The sequence below is a fragment of the Penaeus monodon genome, chromosome 23, assembly GCF_015228065.2.
Source record: "Penaeus monodon isolate SGIC_2016 chromosome 23, NSTDA_Pmon_1, whole genome shotgun sequence".
NCBI classification, from domain to species: Eukaryota; Metazoa; Arthropoda; class Malacostraca; order Decapoda; family Penaeidae; genus Penaeus; species Penaeus monodon.
In genome coordinates, this window is record NC_051408.1 from 23,104,890 (window position 1) to 23,105,173 (window position 284).

At 53.9% G+C, this 284-nt stretch overlaps 1 protein-coding gene across 1 annotated transcript in view; it reads right to left on the reverse strand.

Annotated features, from left to right (window-relative positions):
- Positions 1-284, reverse strand: part of LOC119587897 (calcitonin gene-related peptide type 1 receptor-like) — a gene marked incomplete at its 3' end in the record, with an annotated part of 193,512 nt that overhangs the window by 173,088 nt on the left and 20,140 nt on the right. Inside the window, 1 exon segment of the mRNA XM_037936603.1 lies at positions 18-188. Coding sequence (XP_037792531.1) covers positions 18-188 — 171 coding nt within the window.

Sequence of the window (284 nt, forward strand, 5' to 3'; positions counted from 1 at the left end):
AAATTCCTGGGGCTCACCGAGAGCGGGGTCGGGCAGAGGCATTTGCGTGTGCAGCTCCTCGCACGCTTTCTCCCTCCTTCCAATTTCTTCGGCGTCTCCAAGGATAGGCTCGCTCCCGGCCGCGCCTTCCGTGCTGTTGCTGCCGGAGAGGCCCATGTCCTCTGCCGTGAAGCCATCCATCATGCCCTCTACCGGACATCAGAACAGCCAATAAGAGCGTATAGAAAAAAGCTAATGAAGCAATTGATCGGAAAAGACAAAAATGCTAATCTTTAAGGTGAAAC